General features: G+C 41.3%; 1 protein-coding gene across 1 annotated transcript in view; it reads left to right on the top strand.

Annotated features, from left to right (window-relative positions):
• CNTLN (centlein) overlaps window positions 1-7,941 on the top strand; it is a 286,353-nt gene extending 278,412 nt beyond the window's left edge. The window contains exon 26 of the mRNA XM_056848744.1: window positions 7,821-7,941. Within this exon, the coding sequence (XP_056704722.1) occupies window positions 7,821-7,922 (102 nt within the window). The 3' untranslated portion in view covers window positions 7,923-7,941. The remainder of the gene's footprint in view (window positions 1-7,820) is intronic.
• Window positions 7,942-21,902: the final 13,961 nt, after the last annotated feature.

Genomic DNA, 21,902 nt, shown 5'->3' with positions numbered 1-21,902 from the left:
CACAGTCTGCTGGGATGCTCCCCTCTTGTAAGTGATCAAGGGCAGCTTATTGGCAGGTGAGAGCCCTGCTTTTCTAGTCATAGCCAGCTTTTGTTTCAAGATGGCTGACAGGATAAACTGTATCTTAAAACTTCTTTCCAGTGTAATTTTTATTTATCTTCTTAATTTTACCTACGTGTTTCTAAAAATCTGGAGGAAATTTTCCTTTAAAAAATAACCTTTATGACAAACATATTTTGGTGTTTGCTATGTGTGTAGTGTAAAATACACATGTTGTTTCATTTCTGAGTAGGTGAAAGGAGAAGTTGTAAATAGCTTTCAGTTAGTATCATGGGGTATAAATGAAGTAAATAATAAATAAATAATCAGAAAATACACGTTGCTAAAAAAGTTGACAATACTTGTGTTGCCTACAGAGCATAGATAAATGAACCTTCAGTTAATAGAAAGTGTGAATGATGCAATCCTCTTAGAAAGTGGGTACACACACTACTCTGGTGATCTCTTAACTGGGGTTAAAGGATCAGGAGCTTTGACCATGGAATCAGTCTCTCCTCTCCTGTTCCCCTTTCCTCTGGCACCCTGCATCTGACAACCTTAGCCCTGGTTAAGTATGACATGGCTATTGATGTTCACTGTGATTAGAGCTAACCAGGGTTGATTCTTAGCCAGGCTTTCAAATTAGTTAGAAATTCCTCATTAAGATAGAATCCTGGTTAGCATTACTATAGTTTACACTGATGGATATAGCACTTAACTGTTGGGAAAGAAAAGGCGGAGGAACAGGAGAGAGGCGCAAACCCACTGTCCCCTCTCAGTTTCTTAACTTTGGTTAAAAGATCACCCTGTTCTCTGCATCCTTCTTTGAGATCTCTTTTTTTCTCTTCTTCCCCGGCTATTAAAAGTCTTTAGCAGAGCTACTACACCCTTCTGAGAGTCCACTGAAGTCAAGGGGAGCAAAAATACCATATAATGCAGCCTTGAATTAGGAGAAAATTGTCAGTCAGTCACGAGAGTTCTCCTTCCAGTTTAGAGGCCAGGTGTCTTTCATTTGGCCTATGTTTATGAAAATATGTTGCAGTATCAGCATGGAAGCCCCTGAAAGTCATTTCTCTGTGGGGGATGCTACTGTGTGCTCCAACCAAGTTTTGTACAGAGCTTTGGCACTAGCAGCACAAGCTCCTGGCAGATACCAGCATTAAACTGCTATTTCTGCTCTGGACACTGGGCACAAGGTAAGCCGATTACCCATGTAAGACTTAAGTTTCCATACAAGACATTTACAGTAGTTGTGTGATATACTGGGCTTGATCCTCCCCCCCCACACACACACACATACAATCCACCTTTCTTTTCCAAACAAAATGTCTTGCAGCAAAGTACATGAGATCACTTAATACTGAAGTTTGATATAGTGTCTTCTTGTGCCATTGAGCCTGGCCTCTGGAACATAATTGCCCAACAGTATTGATTTAATTGCCTAGGTTTATTTGTGGACTCCTAATTATTGACTGGAGGTAAATTTAATGGAGAAACCTTTATGAACATGGGGAAACTGCTGCTGTTGCTGTTATACATAAATGAACTGCATCACATCCCTTTAGATCATTTTTCAAGCTAATTTTATTCCACTGTGACAGTATGATAACATTTAAAATGTCATACAACGTTTTACTTTTATTGCTGACATGCACCATTTTACTGCCAGATTAGAATTTGGGGAAGGGGGCTCACGGTGAATATTAGTTGTTCTTTATTGTCATTTAAAGATTCCCCTGGAGTGTAAGTATGAGCCCTGGCACACCTCTGTCTTATGGTCTTTCTCCACCTGCGTTTTCTATCATGTTAGTGCCTGAAAGGGGCAGAATTTTTGCCTCCTTTAGAAAATTATTAATGCTATTGTTGATTGATAAATACCGTGTCTCTCGACAGCTGCTGAACAACTGCATTTGCATAAAGTGGCCTCCCATATGAGAGAGATTACAGGCAGTTCAAAGAGTTCAATATTTAATTGGATCATCGTTTTTTTTCAGTAACCAAAGTAATCTTTGCCATTTCAAGTGGGGAAGATTTTTTCATTTTAAAAATGTAGGTATTTTTAGTTGGGAAAATCTTGGAGTGGATCCAGGGGAGGAAAATGCCTCAGACCTCTGGAAACAGAAGAAATATAGTATGTTCAATGTCCTTCCCTGGCAAGGACACATGTGCAGCTTTTGATCTGCTGCTAGTACACAAAACCTGAAACATCCTGTGACATACGTAGCTGGTACATGTAATTGTTAATATGTTCTTCACAAGTCTATAGCCAGTTTTGACAAAGATTAGATTTTCACTTCAGTACTTCTAGAAGTTAAAATTTAAAAATCTCATTACTGAATAAAGTTTAGGAAAAGACAAAATAGTGTATAGCAAGTATCTGAAATGGGATAAATGAACACTGCATTTTATTTGTTATTTGTTGTTCAAAATAAACTCATGATATTTACAAGCCTGACTTGAATATCTGGGGCTGGCAACCCAAGAATTGGCTGAGAGTCAGCAATCAGGACACAACAATCAAGTAAAAGCTGGTACAAAGCTTGGCCATTCTCTTTGATTTGGTACTAGACTGAAACTTAAATCCTGTGATTTGAAGTGCTGGCCACATCTTATGCAGCTCATAGTTTAGCCATCCTGATCCAGAGTCACCTTGCCATGTATAAGAGGAAGTATAAGAACTGCTCTGAGCCCAACCTTGGTTGGGATAGAGAGTGGGATACAAATTCAATGAATAAATAAATGAATAAACAAACAAATAAATGTCAGACCAAGCTCCAGCAAAGTTAAGGGCAAATGTCTGGAAGAGAGTCAACTGGGGTAAAGCCAATATACAACCAAAAGGAGGCTAAGCAGAAGCAAAGAAGAAACATATATCTTCAGTAAGGGCCAGGAACAAGTAACAACAACAAAAAAAAAATCCTTCTTGTACATGCATTAATCTAGATGGGACGCATTGGGTGGGTTGTCTTCCTCTGATCACACTCCCACTGAGAGAGGGTGGGAAATACCCACAGCACTATGCCCTTGGTTATCAGGCACTCCTTGTTATTGTTTAAGGCAAATTTGCATAAAGAATCAGGCTGTAGTAGGCCCCTTTCTTTTTCTGTTCCTTTGCTCATTATTTTCAGACATGATTCAGACAAACCAGAAGATAAGAGCAGGGGTGAGAAGGCGTGGCAGTAGTCATATAAATGAACCCCCAATTGTAGTATGCCATTGCAGCTATTGCAGCCACTTTGGGAAGACTATCTGTTTTTTTGTTTTTCCCAACATGCTCCTTGGGCCCAACTCTAATCAGCTTTGTAACATGATTGAGTAAAGGTTGTTCTGAGAGCCCTCTGGTAGCTCTTGGTACTCACAGCAAGAGGGCTTTAATAGCATTGCAGTGTTCTTTGCTGTCCCTGCAGAATTTGCTAACAGAAGATTAGTCGTTCACTTTCTGACTTCTGCCTCTTCTCCCAGGAGCCCTTACTCTCTTGAAACTCTCAGAAATTGAAGCTTCCGGTATCCTAACATTTAAAGAAACTGAAACCTATATAATAGGTAGGTTATGGAGGATTATATCCATTATATAATGAAAGCACCATTAACTACAAAGCTGTCACAGACTTAGGCAAAACAGTTTTCCATTTCTTGGAGTGTTTCAATAACGTAATGCGATACGAACTCGGCAGTTGTATGGCATACGAAGAGTGGTTCTGCATTACATCACACACAACTAACTAAACAGAGAAGCAGATACATTTAAAATGGACCCACGATACTCGGTACTGGATAAAAAAGTATTTGGGTGGATTTTTTTTTTTACACGGTATCACCAGTCATTAAACAACATGGCCATGCAACAACACAGGAAAGAAACATTTACTTTTTAAAATACGTTTAAACTCTCAGGACTAGTTTTTGCGAAAGCTAGCCAGCACTTTTACCTGTTCAAACCAAAGTAGTCAAACTGCAGGATCTACTGGTGTGGCAAGTGGAGAGGCGAAGGGGCAAAGGATGGGAAGGAGAGCAGCATTTTCATTCTGTCCCATTTCCTCTGCTATCTCAGTGCTATCCTCATGCACATGTAGTGGGTAGAGGGAGCAGAGGGCATCCTTGTGTCTGTTCCACTTTGAATACAGTTAGTAGTAATCCTCACCTAAGAAAAATTCACATTGCCTAAGAAAAATAATGAGTTTGGTTGTTCCCTAACACTGGAACTAGCATCAACTTTACTCTTGATTCTGATTCAATTGTTGTGATTACAGTTGACACATGTTAATTTCTATTGTGAAGACAGTTATTTGAGTGTTATCCAATTTACCTTTCCTTACCACTGGGACTTCGTTCGGAGTGACCTTGATGGGTAGAAGGACAGGTTATGGGATCTGAAACACACATACCTGTGCCTGCAGTTTGATCCCTCTACCACTGAATTCAAACATCTCTTTGCTTTGACCTACATGAATTCTTTTTCTCGTTTTCCCTTCTATCATCTCATCTTCCTTGACTGTAAACCTTCCCCCCTTATTTACAGCTTTGTAGATGTTATAGTAATTATAAAGTATAGTTTACCTGATTGGTCCTTGTGTCTTACTGTTCTGTCCTATACAAACATCTTTCAATAGAATGTATAAGTGTCCCCCCCCCTTTATCCCCCAGAGGAGATAGAAGTGTCTTGGAGTGGCATTTTTCAGTGGGAAGATGGCAAGGGAGTAAGAGCTAAAGAACTCTCCATGCTGTTCTCCCCAAGCGGCTGCCTTTGTGGGGGGAGTCTTCTAAAATAATCACAAAAGCTTGTAGTTCCGTCCTTAGCTAGTGGTTAAGAGCATACAGTATCACAAAAGGAAACCTGTAATTCATAAATTCTTGACCTGTGGTTTAATTCCTAGTGAACTATCCATTAGGTTCACCTAAGTTCCACTAAAGTGAAGAGCACTTAAGTTCACTGTTCAGCACTTAGGTACCATTCATTTTAGTGGGGCTTAAGAAAGCCTAATTTGTTCTTTCTTAATTTCACCTAGTGACTGTAAATTCCACTTGACTGACAGTGTATCCAAATAGCTGGCCTCTGTTATTTAACACCATAGATTTTTATTGTAGTCTATATTTATAAAATTTAGATGCACTAAGTATAGAAATGTGTTTGATATTTTTGTTAAAAATCATTTCACATTTTTTATTTATTAAAATATTGATACCCCACCTTTCTTTGTGGTTCAAGTCAGTTCAACACATTGTGATGTGTTGCCAATTTTTTGTAAAAGGTGTGATCCTGACCACTGTGTACCCAAGACTCATTATTTTAATGCTTGTCAGTTGTATTTCACATGTCTGTCTGTGTGGTGTGTAAAACATTTCGGTAGCAGTCAAACTTTGGCTGGATTGCATAGAATGAACTCTTCTTTTTACTCGGGAATTACAAACACATAGAGGAAATCTCAGTGTATTTACAAAACCATCAATAAAAATTTGACAAGGCTCTATCGAAGATGAAGACTACAAAGATGCAGTGCAGGATATATGTCTATAAAGAGAACTAGATAAGAACATGAACACCCTCCCAGAAGCTGATAAATGTGCAAGACGTGCAACATTTCAAGCTCCTTTTCCCCTTGATTGCCATGAATGATTAAGATAGAAACATCTCCTTAAAAATCATTTTACAGTGGCAGAGCAGCCACAGAGTGTAGTGAACAGCAGGTAAAATGTAGAATGATAGGAGCTCAAGATAGCAGTGATCTAAAGCAGGATGTTATGAGGAAAAATATAGATTATCAAAAGTAAATGCAGTCTGGGTAGCAAAAGACAACTTAGAGATAATCTGAAGAGGAAAAAACCAAAGCAACTTCATACATGGTATTTCTGCTACAGGGGATGAGCTGGAAAGTGAATGTACTTAACCATGTGTACATCATACTACGAAGGTCTCTTCTACTGCCAATATGAGATAGTAGGAGAATCAGTTGGGCCCAGCTTCTACCAGATCAGTGTCCTTGTGGCAAAATAAACTTGCACATCATATTTCATATGCAGTGGTGTATATGCTTCACATATGATGCTGATGTGGTCTGGGTAAAAAGAGAGGCGCCTTATATTCCTCTTGTGAGCCTTCTATTTATTTGTTTGTTTCCTTCATTTGTGCCCTGCTTTGCTCCCCAGTGGGGACCCAAAGCAGCATACATTGTTCCCCTTAACAAATGTCTTGATTGTTAGTATTGATAGGCAGTATTGGTCATATGACAATGGACGAACACTGTAACTTCTTGGAATTTATTTATTTACTTACTTCATTTATACCCCACTTTTTCCCCAGTGGGGACCCAAAGCAGCTTCCAGTGTTTTCCTTTCTTCCATTTTATCCTCACAATAACTCTGTGAGGTAGGTTAGGCTGAGAGTGTATGACTGGCCGAAGATCACCCAGCAAGCTTCCGTGGCAGAGCAGGGATTCCGACCTTCATCTCCCAGATTCTCATTCAGCACTCTAACCAGTATACCACACTGAGACTTTATCAACCAGTATAGGGTTTTGTAATGAATGCAACAACTGCAGTGTCTTTTCACTGCCAGTCTGGCCTTCTTTGTCACAATTAGCAGTCCAGGGGTAGGCTAGCCATTTAATGTAGAGGGAAAGTTACCAGTGGTCACTGCTCGGAAGGGCCACTAGGAGTAAGCAGAGACAATGCTAAATTTTGGCCCAACCCTGACAGCCAAGCCCAGGACTTCTAGCAGCACTGTAGGGGCCACACAGCTCAGACCTGGTTAGTGGCACCAACAGTGGATTACTCCTGGGCCATTTTATAAAACCCCAGCCCTCTCCTGTAGTAGCCTTTGAATATTGGCTTAATCTGCCAGTCTGACAGCTCCTTCTTGCATCTACCCTGGGCATAAAGGAGCATTTTTATCCCTTTCTACTCTTTGTCAGGGGCCCTGCTGCACCAGAAGCTCTTGTGCTTTCAGTTCAGCCATGTTTGCTACAGTCCTTTGGTTCCACTGTTGAGTGTGGGGCATTGTCAGGGAAACACCATTTTCTAACATCAGGATGCATCGACTAACAGTTGTTAGTGTTAGATGACAGCCCCTTCATATAGAGATAATGCAGCTCTTGTACGATGAGAATGATGAGTTATTATGCAGTGAAAGCTTCGAACACTGATGCTTTCATGATAATTATACTCATCCAAATGAAAAACATGGTTGCCTAACTCAACTGTCAAGTCCAAATAGTCTGTGAGTAGCTGTTAGGTGCTTTTTTTCTACTGCAAAGTTTGCCTTGCACTTAGGCTTTTTTGTACCATCTTGATCTGTGGAGAGATTTTTCTACATTTAGTCACCAAAGTTTTACTGGACTCCTCTGAAACAATTTTCCCCCAGCCCTAGGAGCTGTATTGATAGCTCCGTCTCTCCCTCTCCTGAGAGCAGTCAGCATGCCGTGCTGCGTCTACTTATAAGTGCCCCAGAGATGACTGTAACCTCATATTGATCAGCTGATTGAAGATAAATGACAGAGCTGCTGGTATTGCAGATTACATCATTAACATGGTCAGTAAACCATGAATTGTTCAATAAGGCGTTTATCTTTTTTCATTTTATTCTGCTCTTTTATCATTTTTATGATAAGGAACAGTTACACACACTAATCAGGAGGATCCGTTTTAGGAGAGAACCGACATGGGCAAGTGTGCCAGTGTCAGAACTAAGTGAAATCTAATGGCTTCAAGATACTTAGTAAATGTTTTTTAGCTGAAGAAAAATATAGACTTCACTGATCATTTTTCTTACTCTGTTTCTCTTTTAGTTTCCTTTTGCTTCGTATTTAATGGATGCCATGCTGGAAAAACTAAATGAGCAGAAGAAGCTGGCAGAAGAATACAGTTCTCTTGTGAAACAAATGGTGTAACAGTGCTGGAGAACTGAATGCTGACCTTTCTTTCTGGTGTGCATCTTATGTTAAGGACCAATTCACAATTTACAGTAGCAGATTATTTGGTGCATTTGAACTGAAATAGGAAGGGTTTGGAGTTCCATATCTAAGCATACAGTAAATAAGTACCAAATAACTATGGAGTCGTGCAGGGAACACCAGTTAAAACTTGGTAAATTCACCTGTTAGTATAATGTGTGATCCATCCCTTACTAAGAAATAAGTAAAACTCAGTAGGATTTAATTCGAAGTAGTCAAGCTTATGTTTGGGATGAAGATCTCTTCCTTTCTGATAGGTATATATTGCTAGACAATTTCTATACAAATCTAATATATTCCATATTAGCTGTGGAACAATTAGATATTACTTACATCCCCATTCCTGCTGCAGATTACTTAAGTACTTAGTTGCTAAGCACAAGAATTCCAATAAACCAATGAAAACAGCCAATTGTTTGTCCAGTAGAAAGTTTTCAATGGTGCTATTGTAGTGGGTTTAACCTTAAGAGTAAGGAACACTTGATGGGCCCAATCCCTTGGAATATTCTTCCACATCTGTACTTGCACCATTTGTGTTCAATTCAATTCAATGATGTGTTTGAAAGAGATTGAGCCTTGCAGTCTCACATACAAGGATGCAAATTTCAGGTAGTTCTTTTGACATTTTAGGATACCATTTTGCCTTACAACTCCAATCATCGTGGATGATAGGTCATCTATAAATGCTCTGTGTATTTTGAAATATATCATAAAAAGTATGATGTGAATTCAAATTTAGCAGACATGTTATTCTAATTTTTGACTGTGAAAGTGTATATTAAGTGTTCAGTGTATTTAACAGTATTTAAGAAGATTAAATGATTTTGATGTGTTTTTAGTTGGAAGCTGTTATTCCATGCGGGTCAGGTCACATAACTCCAGGAATCAACTGGAAGGGTCTTCCAAAGGGAAGAGAAATCCAACCCTTAGTAGTTTCTTGAATCACATGTGGTTTTTATAAGACTAGAATGAAAGCTAATTTGTTTGAAAGAAAACTAGGAGTTGTTCAGAGGGGTGCACATTGAAACAACAAGTAACAGCTTTAGCACTTTTATGGGGGGTTAAAATAATGAGGTAAATATGAGCATTCCACTAGCTTTTTTGGAGCCAGTTTTCTGTAAATTACTCCTGTACAGCTGCGGGTTGTGTTTAAATGACCCATCCATTTTGGGGAGCAGGGAGGGTGATTGGGTATGCCTCTATTGTGGAACTGGCAAAAATGCCCATTCTGGAAATGTGTGTTTCACAATCTGAGCTTGGATGATCAATCTCAACCCACATGGTTGGGTCTTTTAAGCATTATCTCAGCTATGCAGGAGCATTCCATGAAAATCCACTTCCCACACAACTAGAATAATATGGCAGTGTTTTTAAGATTTTACAGCCCCCGTTACATTATTTGAGATACATAAGAATTTAGGAAATGTTAACACAATCACTATTTTCTGTATAGATTAAAGTGCTTGAGTAATGGGTTGATTTAAGTGACTATAGGAATAACTCACTTTTGAGAGTTGTTGTATCCCATTCTTTGAATGTTCGCAGCAGAAGGCTGGACAGTTCTTGAAGATACCTTAATTTAGCCTACAGTGTAAAGAACTGACTGATGGACAATGATCTCTTGATTATTCCTACAACTCTGATGATATGACCCATAGCACCACCACATTAAGATGGTTAGAGATCTTCCATCAACCCTCCAAATGAATGTGACTAGCATGACAAGTAATTGTAGTGCTTCTAATGATATGCATTGCCCCTGCTTTCCCTCCTATTTAGAATGAGTCTTGTACCTTGTTTTTATAAGCTGTAGCTTGCCTCATCTAAAAAATGTATGTCACACTAAATTCATTAGTCTGGGATCCTGTTATTTTGGCTGTACCATGAAAGTATCAAATTATTTGTCACATTATTCAGATTTTGTGCCCCTCCCCATTTCCACAGATTTCCAATGTGCTCCAGTTCAACTACCTGCTGGCTGCAATAATTTGAGACCACGTTTCCCTTTGTGGGTACTATGGGCATCATCTCTCATTATTTTTGCACCTAAATGATGGCTTCACTCCGAACACACCAATCCATTCGGCTGATTTACTAGCATTCCCCACTCCTCTTTACTTATAAATTTTTCCAGATTGATCCTGTTTTCCAATTGATTCTGGATTTCTCTACAAGTATGGGAACATATTGGTTTTGGATTATGATAAATTCTGAGCCAAAAAAGTTTTGCTTCCCACCAGTCATATTTCAAAGAAGGGTGAAAAAGGTAGCTCTTGCTATATTCAATGACAGGATGAACAGGCAGTATTCCAGGGAGAAGAGCTGTCATCCCCAATCCTTTCTTCAAATAAATCTGTTAAGACTAGGGATCTTAGAGCCAAGCTATACAAACAGTACAAACATCCACCACCTTATATTTCAGGTGGAAGATTACATATTTTAGTTCTTCCCCACATGGAAAATTTATGTACCAAGAGAAAAGTTGTAGGCTTTCCTTGATGCGCCAAGCCAGCAGTCTGTGTGATTTTGCTGAATGTTTAGATCAGCCCTTAGGACACATTAATAGATTTGAAAGTTCAGAAAGATCCTGAAGACTAACTATTTTTTCTCTTTGCATGGAGATGGCACTGGAATTGAGAAGCACAAACATCCACAAGTTCAGCTGATGTTCCGTTCATCAGTTACAAATAGGAAGCTGAATTTTCAAGAGACTGTTTGGGACCAGTTCAAAACTATCTGGTCACTTTTTCCTTTTTCAGTTTACTTTTTTGAATGCTGCAGTACAGTGCAGTCAGCAGCATTTCATGCCTGTATGTCCTCACACAGCCTGGGTCCTAGTTCCCAACATACACACCGGAAACCTGTCCTCACTGTTTGCCACATCACAAAAACAAATAGTGAGAACTTTAGTCAGCCGCTGATTATAAACACTGTGTGTGTGTTTTAAGTCTTAAAATTTGTTTGTTTTGTTTTTTGTATGTGTTATTGAGCTCTCATTTCACATGCACGTTTTTGCACAGACACACCTGACTTTGACCATCTATGACCCTGGGGTGAATCTATTTCATCTGCTATGCAGATGCAAAAGGGGCTTGTGAGACAGATGGAAATGAAGTACCGCCACCACAGGTAGGTACTGTACAGCCTAGTTGTTGGACAACTGTTAAAAATAGACAGGTGCACAGATCAAATGATAGGCTCATGCGCAATCACAGCTATTGAACACAGTGTTCTCTGCAAAGTAGATGGCATCTCTACCAGTGGTCCCCCAGTGCTTCACACACGCTTGCAACAGAGAACCCCCAGTAACATCATAACTGTGGCTCTTCCTGCCATAGTCTTAAGTCCCATGCTACAATTGTGCAGTTAAAGTCTGGTCCAGTGTCTATGCCTATCTGACAAATAGTTCCTGACTATTTCTTGAAATCTTCATGGGTGAAGCCTTGTCTTAATGAATGTGTTTTGTCACTGGGTATACACTAAAAAGGCATAATTTATCCTATACAGTCAAAACTGCTTTACCCAAACCCTGGTTATTGACAGCACCAATTATCCAAGAGTACTTACACATCCTTATTTTCCTCTGGAGTCTTGTGTGCTAAATTAGCAGCATAGCAATTTCATTTTGGTGAAATAATAAAAAAGATATCAGCCAAAGAAAGAAGTAATAAGCATCCGTTTATAAACAAAGCAAATTAATACCTTTCTTTCATTTTACATTCCCACTTCACCAATTGATTTAGCAGCACTGGATGTTCTAAATTGCAAGTTGCCACTGAATTGTATCTGGTTATTAATTCTGAGACTTTTAAGAATGAGATGAGTGATGAAAATAGGTTTTTAGTAAATAGCATCACCTTCGTTACTTTTTTAATGTAATTTTTTACATAGTCATTTTTATTTCCAGTTAGCTGGTTGCCATTTTTCCTGAAGTAGCTCATATATTTTAATATTAATTGCTGCATTTTTTCCTTGATTAGTTTATTAATATACTTCCATTGTATGTATATAGATGGGCTATTTTTAATAGGATCTGTCTCTGGTTCTGTCCATCAACTAGGGGGATTAACGCATGGGCAGAATGTTCTTGGTTCGCTCCTCCCTTATCTCACAATATTTTATTTCGAGACAGGATAGTCAAACGCATGACGCTAGTCCATCCCACCATAAGTCCGAAGCAAGTAGCTGCTGGAGGCTCCCTGTGCGTTTGAGCCACCCATATAATGTGGGATAGTAGTGGAATGACCGCCATCTCATTGCCCAAGGATTGGCTGAGGGGTTATCCAATCAAAGGCCGATTCTCCCCATTTTTTTTCTTGACACCAGCGTTCCAGTATACCATCGTGACGGTGTGAAGCACCCCCCCTACAGGGCTGGTCGGGGGGACGTCTGTCTGGCCTGGAGAGGGTCAGGGCTTGAGGTGCCTCTTCAGCCTCAGACCAGTCTGAGGGAGAGTCTGAGCTTTCCTCTCCCTCGGAGACTACCCGGGTGGCTCTATGCTCAGCCAGCCTGGGTCACAGCCTGCTTCCTCCCTGGCTACAGCTCTTTTCTGGCCTTTTATACTCTTCAGGCCAGAGAAGCTCCGCCCCTTCCACCCTCTGCCCTCCCCCTGGAAGTCCATAAAAGGAGCTCTCCTTCCTCGTCGCGTCACTTCCCTTCCTAGCCAGCAGCGCGGCTCGCACCTGCCCCGCCCTTGCTCACCCGCAGCTCAGCTGTTTGTCGGGGCTGGGAGCTTGAACAAAAGGAGGTTAGTAGCTGGCTAGTCGTGTGATTACACGCACGCCGGCGTTCCGGTAATGTAGCGAAATAAAAAAAAGTAGCAGTTTAGCACAGAAAAGATCGCTAGAAACCAGGGATTGCTTAACCCGTTTTTGTTGTTGTTGTTTTGCTTAAATCGCACCTAAGGTGGGTCCCATGCGCTGCCCTTGGACAGTCATGCATTTAGACCACGGGAATTCGCTACTTTTAAGGCACAAAGGCGAGACAAATTGGCCATGCGTTAAACCCCTAGGTCTCCAGAAATTCAGTCACTGGACCTTATATACCTTGATGTCTGATGATGACTTCTGCTCTGACCAGGTCACCCTTAGCATACCAATGCCCTTTGTCCAATTCCCCACGTACTGGAGATAATTCAGAGATCTCTCAGGTTACATTATGCTTTGGAGCAAGCAGATTGATCACCCCAGTTAAAAGCTCACTACCTCTTGTGATTTCCCTCCCGTGTTACAATCAGCTTTCAACCAGATAGAAATAATGTAACCGATTTATGTTTCTTCCTGCTTCAAAGCCAGAGCAATGTGGGGGAAACACACACATCCCTTGCCCAAGTCCTCTGTTACCGGCCGATAACACAAGGGAGGAAATAGTTGTTGTTCATCACCAATAAATGAGCCAGGTCAGCCTTGGTAGATGCTGGCCTTAATTTGAACAACAGATACATGATCACCCACACTTGAGGTACTGGCCTCTGTCCAGTGAGATCCATTTGATCCCTCTCTAATTTACTAAGCCCCCACAAATGTTCATGTGGATCCGTAGATACTCAGGAACAGCACGGAGAGCACAATGAAGACCTATAGTAGAATAAGCACACACATATACACCCATTCTGAAGACTGAAATGCCCTTTGGTCTTAAAAACAGAAGGGACACCCGCCACTGGTACTGGTCAGATCACAGCTGCTAATGGCTAGAACCACTGAAATAATTTCTTGGCTATCTGGACTCCTTTCTTACTCCATAGAAAAGAGCACAGACATACACAAAGCTGGACAAATTCAAAATTATATGCTTTAAGCAACAAATGTCAGACATTTGTGTACTTACTTGTATATCCAGAAAGGTTTCATTTAGACCAATCCTATACCTGTTTACTCAGAAGTAAGTCCCACTGACTAAATTGAGGCTATTGTACGTTGGTCACATTATGAAAATACAAGGCTCACTGGAAAAGACAATAATGCTAGGAAATGTTGAAGGCAGCAGGAAAAGAGGAAGACCCAACATGAGATGGATTGGCTCAATCAAGGAAGCCATGGCCCTCAGTTTGCAAAACCTGAACAAGGCTGTTAATGATAGGATGTTTTGTAGGTCATTAATTCATAGGGTCACCAAAAGTTGAAAGCCACTCCACAGCACTTAGCACATGCAAGTCCCACGGAGTTCAGTGGGACATAGCATCAAATGAGTGCACATGGGATTGCACCTTTAGTTTTTGTTGAGCATCATTTTTACTCCACACACATATGTTCTCCACTGCATAAAGTGTGTGTAAAAATTTAGGGGCCATGGGCAATGCATATGTGGTGCCAGTTAGGCTGACTACTAGGAATCACTGACTACTAGGAATCACTGTCTGCTTAGACGAGCAGGGTGGGGGTGGAAGATTGTCTTTGGTTCCCCTCTTCCTTGAACAAATGATGGCTGCTATCACCAACCATCACAGACTCATCTTCTGACTAAGGACCTTCCACATGGGTACATGAGAATACAGCCTTTATCTGCATGTAGCATTCCTCATGTATCTAATGATAGGCAAGCAGATGCATACTTCTACATACCTTCTGCCCTAGGAGAGTTGGTGTGCAAGTCTTTGTAATGCAAGAGACAGTCTAGTTTCTTTTCTGCAACAATTAAGTTAATTACTAGAACGTTGGCATACTTGTTTTGTACTTTTACAGGTTTAAATGCAAATTGTGTACCTACCTCCCCTAGCAGGAGTACAGAAATTAGAGAGCGAGTCTGATCTTTCTAGATGGACAAAGGGAATTTTCCACTGAAAAGCTTTATTCCATTAGATGTGCCTTATGCTCCACCTAGTGGCAAGAAAGGTAGTAGTGTTAGATATACTCTATCACGGGTTGTGGGCCATTTTCAATGAAACAGTATTATTTGAAACATTTATTTTGAGTGTTTTCTTTTCTAACATCTCTCCTGCCAACATGATAGCTGCTTCACCTTGCTTGTGTGAGAGCCAGACCTAATCCCTACCTTTGTTGTTCAATGGTTGCTCTGTTACAAGCACTGCTGGAGAAATAAAGGAAAGTGGCGGAAATGCTCTGCAGTTCCATGCAAAGATTTCAGCTGACATGATCCAGAAACCCCACGTGCTTGCCAAGTTGTACACACATCTAGTGCTAGAAGAGAGGTGGAGGAAAAGAGTAAACTGAGAGAGGACTCGCTGGGAACTTCAGTGATCAATCTAGTTTGGCCTCTGCGTAATGTGCAAAAGAGCCATGAAATTCTCTCTCTCCTCTCTCTCTCTCTCTCTCTCTCTCTGTGTGTGTGTATGTATGTGTGTGTGTATGTATATATAATGACGCAACAGACTGCATATATACACACACACACAAATGTTAATTTGAAGAAAAGAAAAAAAAACAATTCAGTGTTAACTGATGTGAAAATCTTGTGACTTATGTTGGGAAGGGGCAAGTGTTTATTTACTTCATTTATATCCTGCCTTGCTCCCCAAAGCATCTTATATCATTCTCCTCTCCTTCATCTTATTCTCACTACAATCCTGTGGGTTAAGCTGAGATTGTGTGACTGGCCCAAAACCACCTAGCTAGCTTCCATGGGAGTGGGAGTCCGAACGTGGGTCTCCCAGATCCTAATCTGACACTGTAACCATTACACCATATTGCTATTGAGTTACTTTGCAAACGGATCCTGGAAGGAAGTATAAGGTCAGAAGTTGTAACTACTTCAAAAAAGTTGAAGAACTACTGACTTAAGGAGCAATGTGGGCATCTGTAATGGAAGAGGGGAATCTGCAGAAATCATCCCTCACCCATACACACTAAACAGAAGAGCCCTTCTGTTACCAGAAATGGAATATAGGATACAAGCCATGATTATACAACCCATCCAAATGGCATACAAATGCTCCTTTAAACAGTTTATAACAGCAACATGTTCAGTCAGGCTTTTCATGGGATGTTTTCCAGTAGCAAGTCGCTTTAAATGTGTTACCTACCCCAGAGATGTTTCTTCTGAATTGCATAGGAACAATTCCAAGTAAATACAGAGAATTTCTACTATACGCATTATCTGCAGCATGTATTGTTTTTGCCTGTCATTGGGGGGAAATCTTCTGTGAAAGCACAAGAATGGCTGGACAAATATAAAGGGGCATTTTTCACGGTAGATTTTGCTTCTCTTTTGCCACGGACCCAAAAAAAATGATTTAAATGTTTTTTTCATGGCCGCGATTTATCCCCGTCAATCTCGATGTAGTTTTGGTTTTTCATGGGAACAAAGCATGCTGTATTTGACAACGGTTTGGTCTGTCCCTTTTGCAGGAGGCCTCCCCTTCCGACAAGCTCATTGTTTATGCCTGCCCCCAACTCCGCCCCAACTCCGCCCAGCATATTACCTCGTGCGGTTCACCAGCCCCAGCGCAAAAAACAAGCACCAGTCCCTCTGGTCTCCTCCATTTTTCTTCCACCCTTGCTCTGTTCTGCTTTTGGAACAGGCAGATTCCAAATTGGGGGGGGGGGCAAGGCAGCGCTTTCCTCAAAGCTTCCCTCTATTTTCTATAGGTGTGGAACCCATTGCCCTTTAATGACAGACAGGATTGGGGGGGGGCAGGAATTACATCCATGTGCCCAGAGAAGTGTTTAGCTGAAAGTGGGAATGGAGCAGCTCCAACCTGTGCCGCTTCAAGAGGTGCGCCTTGGATTTGCCGCTCTCTAGATGCACATTTTCCCCACCCTAATTCTCAAAACTCTTATTGGGGGCTGATTGTTGAGTTTTGAGAATTTGGATGGGAAAGGGGTGCATCTAGAGAGTGGCAAATCCAAGGAAAAACCTTCCGTGCATAAATGGCCACTGTAAACCTCTTGCATTAAAGCAATTTCCCAGAGTATGTTCCCCCCAGAAAGGCCCCTGGCTTGCGCGCTGGCCCTGATCTGACCCCAGTGCATCGTGAGAGAGAGGAGGGCTCCTGGCTTGTGCGCCAGCCCCGATCCAGACAGTGTGCATGGCGGGGGGAGAGGAAAGAAGGCCCCTGGCTTGCGCGCCAGCCCTGATTCGGCCCCAGTGCATCGTGAGAGGAGGGCTCCTGGCTTGCACGCCGGCCCCGATCCAGCCAGTGTGCATGGCGGGGGGGAGAGGAAAGAAGGCCCCTGGCTTGCGCGCCGGCCCTGATCTGGCCCCAGTGCATCGTGAGAGAGATGAGGGCTCCTGGCTTGCGCGCCGGCCCCTATCCGGCCAGTGTGCATGGCGGGGGGGGGAGAGGAAAGAAAGCCCCTGGCTTGCGCGCCGGCCCTGATCCGGCCCCAGTGCATCAAGAGAGAGGAGGGAGACCCAGAGCAGACTGGCCGCCCCTCTTCAGAAGAGTGATGGGAGGGAGTTTTGCCTTGGGTTTTCCACTCTCAGGATGCACATTTTTCCCATCCGAATTCTCAAAAATCCCCCCTCCCCACTGGGGTAGAGGGGCCAACAGCCCCTTCCCTTGAACATCCCCCCCACGGGTCCAGCTGCCCTAGACCGAGCTGCCACCACCACCACCCCCAGCGCTCTAGGCGCACATGGCGTGGCCCCACCAGTCTCCCTCTGGAGCCGTCTGTCTGATGTCCCCCTGGGCTTGGAGGGGTGGGCCCAGCTCCAAGGCCCATCCCGGGCGAGGGGCAGGGAAGGCGTGCCGCCTGCCCGCCCGCCAGCCTCCGGGACGGAGGGAGAGAAGTGCCAGGACTCTAGGCAGGCAGGCAGGCAGCAAAAGGGGCGGTATTCTTGTCTGAGCGCGAAACTCCCCCAGCCAATCGCCGTTCTTGGGGGAGGAGAAATTAGCTGGCATGGGCAGGGACAATTGTTCCAATCCAAGGAACAAAGGCAGTTTTTTTCATGGCGCTCCGAGCCAAAAACTGCGCAGCAACAGGAAAGAACGGAGCAAAAGTGATTTAACTTGTCCTGGTTATAACGCGGCTTTTATTGCTCAATCCGAAAAAAAATCGGAGCAGCCATGAATAACCAAAAATTTGCAGCAACGCAAACCGGCTGTGAAACCGCTGCAAAGCTCCATGAAAAATCCCCCAAAGGTTATTTTTGCATGGTCAGATTGACTTACCTTCTGAAAGTTAAAAAGCTTTACTGGCCTAGACAATTGGAATCAAGCTGTGGCACATGTGGAAATATTGGCTCTGTACTAGGTATGATTTGATTAGGAATTAATAGTATATGTTATATTTTGTGTGTAGGGGGTTCCTATGTGTTTTTTTAAACTTTAAAAAATGTAGTTGAAAAGAAACACTTTTATATGTTTGCTTGTGTGCGTGCATGCACATGCTATCTTCTGGTATAAGTGTGTGAGCCCTGTACTTGGCGCGCAGTTCCTTTTCCCCTTTCCCTCTTGCAACTGTCAGTCTGGACCTCACTCTTGCATAGCTCTATCTAATCTCCAGCTAATTTCCCCCAATAAACAGAGACCCCCTGTGCTTGGCGTAACAAGTGTACATGTGATGTCACAACAAATCTATGTTAACACAGTCTGGGAGCAAAACTGATCCTAAAGCACAATTGACTTGGACTATTTGGTGCCTTAATTTGTTGTTGTTGATTTTCTTCAGTTAATTTACAGTGGTATTTCTTTTGTAGAAGAAATATTGTAGAAGTATTTCTTTTGTAGAAGAAATATTAATGTAAACTACTTCTCATTATCCCCACAAGGTGGCAGCCTTTAATTTGAAATATTTTACTATGTCCTGTTGGAGGGAAGCAGTTATGGTTGGTCTCTATATTCATTTTATTCATGGACTGGATGTTGATATAAGTTCACAACCCTGTTGCTAAAACCAATGGAAAGGAGGACAGGATTCTCTGCTCTGCAATGCAAGTACCATATGCAAGCATGTGTTTAACCTCTCTCTTCTAATGCAACTCAAGGAGCCCTGTCGTCCTGTCCACCCTAAACCAGAGTGTGGAAAGCATACATTAATGGTACTCCTCATCCATGTAGGTAGACAGGTGGAGGACAAAACTGACAGCAACTAGTAAGAGCAGGTTTTTAAATGAAGCATGGGAGGGCAGGCAAGGTGCAGGTTTTAGAACACTGCTGATGGTCTTCTCAGGAGAGTGTCATAAGCAAGACGGGAACAGGAAGACTAGCTATTTTCCTTCACATTAAGACCAGAATTATTAAGTGAGTAAATCCATAAGTGTCTGTTGTTCTTAATATCCCTGGATGATGATGGTTCTGTTGGAAACATTTCTAGATTAGAGAAGCTATGGCCTTCAGATATGAAAAGCTGCTGGGCAATTGCAATTAGATTAATTCATTCCTTAGATTAATTCATAACTAGGTCAATTTTAGTCTATTATAAATTGGTTCTTGTGGGTTATCCGGGCTGTGTAACCGTGGACCACGGTTACATAGCCCGGATAACCCACAAGAACCAATGAACTCTGACTGTGAAAGCCTTCGACACTATTATAAATTATTTGGAAATTTTAATTAGGAATGTTTTTGGTTGAACTGCTATAATTTTTTTACCTTTTGTACAAATGACATGTGTTTTACTGGCCTATGCTTGTATTAATAATAAATATGAATCTGAAAAGCTGCTTGGGTCTCCAATCAAAGAAGAAAGCAAAATGTAAATGAAATAATAATAATAATAAGGAAGACAAAGGACATTAGTTGATGGTCTTTGCAAGGTTATGTAGCTACCTTAATTGTTACATGATAGAAATGCTGGATAGAAATCAGCCATGGGAAGGATAACGTATTTTTCATTCTTGTCATGCTCATGGTGCTGGAGGAGAGAGTGTCAGGAAAAGATAGATGCCCAAGGAATGGGCTTTTAAAGTGGATTTTTATATATAAAAATGGAGGTGGTGGTAGAGAGTCAGTATGACAGTGGGTACAGTGTATTAATGAACTGGATCTCTTTAAAATGACACATGGATGTTTGAGCACACAGACCTGGGCTCCAGAAGAATGTGGTAGTAGGCTCCTGAATGCTGAATTCTATAAGGCAGTCCACGTTTTTTTAATGGTTACCTGCATAAAACCATCCTGTATAGGGCAAATTAGCACAATGGGGAGCAGCTTTCTCTAGAGTTTCTCCCTATTGCACTAGTTTCTTACTTGCACCAAGTTTTGTACAAAACTGGAATCTCTCACTTACACCCTGAAAGTGATCTATCCTGCCATTTTGGGATTCTATTACCTTATTCTGAGGCACATATAGACCAAACCTCCCTGAGGAACAAGGAGTAAAGATGTTCTCTTGTATCAGTTGTTCATAGGCTTTGGAAATTTAACTGAGATTATTGACTGTAAAGAATTTCATGTGATAAATACAACATTCATATTTCTTCTTACCATCTTAGCAGCTGATTGTTGCAGCATATTGGGGCGAAAACAGAACCCTCTTCTATGGAAGACTGGTTTAGTCATATCTGAAATGTAGTCTTTTTAACTAAATAAACAATCAAAAGATGCAAAGAAATAATTTACAATGTACAGACAGGTTTTGTGAATGCTGGGCATTTTTTATTATGTACTGGAACAAAAAAGTTAGAGAAAAAATATATCCTTTTGCTTTTTATGAATTGTTTTAAACATGAAACTTCTCTTTGAAATGTTGTAAACATCTTACTTCTCTTTCCCCCTCTTCTTTGTATTATGTCACTATGTAGTGTAATGTGTGTAGCAGTAGTAGTAGTAAACCACTCCCTTTCCTATTCTCTGCTAGTTGTTAGTAACAACCCAGTTCTATACTTGCTTCCTTGGAAATAATTCCCAACTAACTAGTGAGACTTTTTCCCAAGTCAGTGTGTGTAGTGGCACTTACTTTTCTGTAAACACACATAGGATCATGCCATAGATACCACGGAAAGCAATGGGTATTTAGTTGAAGCTAACTTGCTCCATTGGTTTTAAATGAGATTTATTCATTAATTACTTTACCTGGTTTAGGCCTATGTGCTTCAGAGCAAAACTAAATTAAATTTAAAAGAATTATTACATAAGTTATCTTGATTAAATGAAAATGATAATTATTGAAGAAGCATCTCTCAGCAAAATGATCCCCCCCAGTCTAACACACGGTGGTGCTAAAGTACAGTTAATAAAGACGGCAAATGATTAGCAAGACCAGAACTTCCAGTCCCACAGAAGTAAGAGATTTCCCCTCTCCTAGTGGTAATAATCATAGCCTGTGTGTTTTAAAGTGCTAACAAAAAGGGATTAACAATTTGGATGGTTTCTATTCGTTATTAATTTTTGAATTAATACAAGTCGCACTGAAAAACGTATTTATCCATGGTTCTATTCGCTCCTGGCTTTATTTTTGGCCCGGAGGTTTTTGGTGTAAATATAAATGCAGAAGGTATGAGGGCCTCATCTAGGTAGAGAAATAGCATTTTATTTTTCTCTCATTTGAAGCAGTGACTAATATGTCCCCTGAACTTTGCTTTTTTGAGCAGAAGCACCTGAGAAGTTTGTTTACTTTTCATGCTTTATCAGCTTTCTGTGTTATGAGGCATCTTATGGGATACCATTCTCTCATTTGCCGGATACAGGAACATTATTGGAGAGCTGGTTTTGGATCCTGGATGATTTAGCTGTTTGCTGTCTTATCTAGGTAAATGCAGTAATGTAGTCTGAAATGTTCTGTCAGCCTCAGTTTAGCCCTGCTTATGAGGCAGATAGACCATCAGCTCCTATATATTGGTGGGATGCTAAATTCATTGGCCAGCAAATTGTCCCGTAGGCAAATAATTCCAAAGTCAAGCAACATGGCCAAAGAATTCAGCCAAGGCAGGCTATATTCACTGACACAAGAAAATATTAATGCAGGAAATTTGATATTAATGGGAAGCTGCAAGGACTTGTGGGAAGCATCTCATTTCCCCTCTCCCACTATTTCTTCTTTCCCTTTCCTGAAAGCACTCTTGGCCTCTCCCTGT

The sequence above is a fragment of the Euleptes europaea genome, chromosome 4, assembly GCF_029931775.1.
Source record: "Euleptes europaea isolate rEulEur1 chromosome 4, rEulEur1.hap1, whole genome shotgun sequence".
NCBI classification, from domain to species: Eukaryota; Metazoa; Chordata; class Lepidosauria; order Squamata; family Sphaerodactylidae; genus Euleptes; species Euleptes europaea.
The sequence above is the reverse complement of the archived record's forward strand: the minus strand, read 5'-3'. Positions and strand labels throughout refer to the sequence as shown.